The 2,469-nt window shown below is 47.9% G+C and overlaps 1 protein-coding gene across 1 annotated transcript; it reads right to left on the reverse strand.

The window, feature by feature from the left end:
• Positions 1 to 339: 339 nt before the first annotated feature.
• Positions 340 to 2,469, reverse strand: ankrd63 (ankyrin repeat domain 63). Its single transcript, XM_005742800.1, has one exon. It carries the CDS (start codon positions 2,355 to 2,357, stop codon positions 747 to 749), a length of 1,611 nt encoding a protein of 536 aa, XP_005742857.1. The 5' UTR covers positions 2,358 to 2,469; the 3' UTR covers positions 340 to 746.

Here is a 2,469-nt window from a genome sequence, read left to right on the forward strand (position 1 = left end):
GTGTGTGTGTGTGTGTGTGTGTGTGCGTGTGTTACTCCTGAAGATGTGTGTGACTGTATTTGCATTTGTTTGCCTAGATAAAGCACACAGGCCTGGCATGTGATGCTGCAGGACGTCGACCTGCTGAGAAACACTTTGCACATAGTCTTTGTATTCTGACACAGATACATGTTGACATGTTTCATGTATTTCTATTTCTGTGTGAAGCATTCATGAAAAAGAGAATTACACATTTTAATTTTGTACAAATCAATAAATGATGCATACTGAAGCGGTATCCATTTAAGTAACTCTGAGTCCTTTTCGCACATGCATAGTACAGGATGAATGAGCCGGTCTTTTAAAGTGTTTATTACATGTTGAGCATGAATCATACAGTGCACGGTGACTGAATATTTAGGCGAAATACATTTCTTCTTCTTTTTTTATTATAAACACAGAAGCAATATCAAATACATTCGATTTCAGGTCATATAAATCTTATACATGTGAAAGAAAATATTCATTTTCAGCAGCTCACAGACTGAAATCGTGTTCATTTGTAAAGGATTTTAAACATGGGTTAGCAAAATTGCACTTTATGCAGGTTTTATTGACAGGTAAAAAACAAATAAGCTGCAACAAAAGCGAGGAATCATTACTTTTCTCAGTATGTAGGCGCTACTGCCGAGCAAGTACCAGAAGTTTAAATGCTGTTAAAAAACATCCACTACCAGCCAATTCTGCAGTTAGACATTGTCCTCTTTCTAGTCGAGGGTGGACTGAGACGAGCAGCTTTCGAACTCACACTTCACTCCACTGATGCTGTCGACGCTCGGCTGACTGTTGACCTGTTGGTGCGTGTGCGAGAAAGGAAAGGTTTCGGAGCGGGACATCCGACCCCTGCCATTCGAGGAGCCCGATGAGCAGTCTATGACCATCCTCATAAATTCGGGTGCAGTGAATCGCCGTAGCAGTCTGGTCCCCAGGCCCGTGAATCCCGGGGTACGGTTGGGGAGCTTCCCTGACTCAATTTCTCCCCTGGCAGGAAGTAACTTGTTGTGTCTGGCAGTCGCACCAAAGCTGCCCCTTTTCTGCTGCTCTCGTCTGCTCAGTGAAGCCATATCATTAGCCTCTTCATTCTTAGATTTGACATTCTCCTCTGGCACTCGTGCAGGCTGATTCTTGCTGTTTAAAAGAGGTTTTGGCACAGAGACAATTTTGTCAGCATCGTTTGTCAAGCCCTGGGTGTTCCCATGACAGTCCATCTTATCTATCAGGCATCTCTCATCCTGCAGTGAGGCTCTCTTTAATTTGCTGGCTGACAGGCTCATGTCACGCACATCACCCTGATAGGACTGCTTTCTGCTGCTCAGAAGGTCCAGGTTAAATGACTTTGCTTTGCCCCAGAGAGGAAAACTCGCTGGTGCTTGCTCTGGGAGTCCAGTGTCTCGGCTGACATCTTTCTGGCTTGGCTCAGGAAAAGAGTTCAGTGTTTTAGTCCCCCTTAGCTCTCTAAGGTGGCAGTTTTGCAGCTGCTTGGTTGTGAAGAGAATGCTGTGATCCCCCTCAGTTTGGCTTTTCTCAAGCTGAGGAGGCAGAGCCCAGCTGTGGCGATGGTTTTCCTCTTGAGATTGGCTCCTGGGACATCGGAAACGGTTCCACACTCCATTGCTGTCGCCAATTTTCAGCTGTCTCTGAAATACCCCAGGCAATTGGTCTTCATTATTTAACTGTTTGGAGAACCTCTCCAGAACCTGCCTGGGGAGCCTGCGGGGCAGACGGCACTCACCCTCCTGAGTGGTACTCGCATCAACAAGTGGATCATCTGTAGCAACACTTCTCCTGCAAGGAAAGTTCAGAATCTGGACGCACTGACTGTGCCCAAAGAAGCTGGCAACCTCAATGGCTGAGTGGCCAGCATTATTGGTCCTGTCCAGCCTCAGTCCCAGTCTTTTGAAAGCCCTGACCAGAAACTCCAAAACCTGGCTTTGCCCAGAAAATGCAGCATACATGAGGGCACTGTTTCCCCAGGAATCAGTGATATCAGGGTCAGCATTGAACTGAACTAGAAGTTTGACCACATCCAGGTGTCCCATTTCACATGCATGGCTCAGGGCTGTGCGACCGTCCTCATCCTGGCAGTTGACATCCGCCCCTTTTTCCAGCAGCAGCCGGGTGAACTTGGCCCTGGTCCCAGGGTCTTGCAGGCAGACGGCATGCATGAGCGGGGTGCGGCTGTTCTCCGTCTTCGAGTTGATAATGCGTCCATCCAGTGCGTCCAGGATGAAGCGTGCAAGGTGGACTTTACCGCTATGCATGGCATCGAGGAAGGTCTTGGTGCCAGAGCCCTGGCGTAAATCTTTTGGCCGCATCATCCTCCAACAGGTACTTGCAGTGCTGAGCCTTCAAGTGAGCCGAGAAAGAGAGATGGCAAAAAGGGAGAGGAACTGTGCGGCAAGTTCTCCGATACTCACTGTGTTAGAGTGA

This window comes from Pundamilia nyererei, unplaced genomic scaffold (genome assembly GCF_000239375.1).
Source record: "Pundamilia nyererei isolate P.nyererei 1_Seehausen unplaced genomic scaffold, PunNye1.0 scaffold00123, whole genome shotgun sequence".
In the NCBI taxonomy this organism is placed as follows: domain Eukaryota; kingdom Metazoa; phylum Chordata; class Actinopteri; order Cichliformes; family Cichlidae; genus Pundamilia; species Pundamilia nyererei.

What these genes read in the sequence shown, in the direction of transcription:
- ankrd63 (XM_005742800.1), bottom strand. Translation starts at nt 2,357, where the DNA reads ATGATGCGGCCAAAAGATTTACGCCAGGGCTCTGGCACCAAGACCTTC.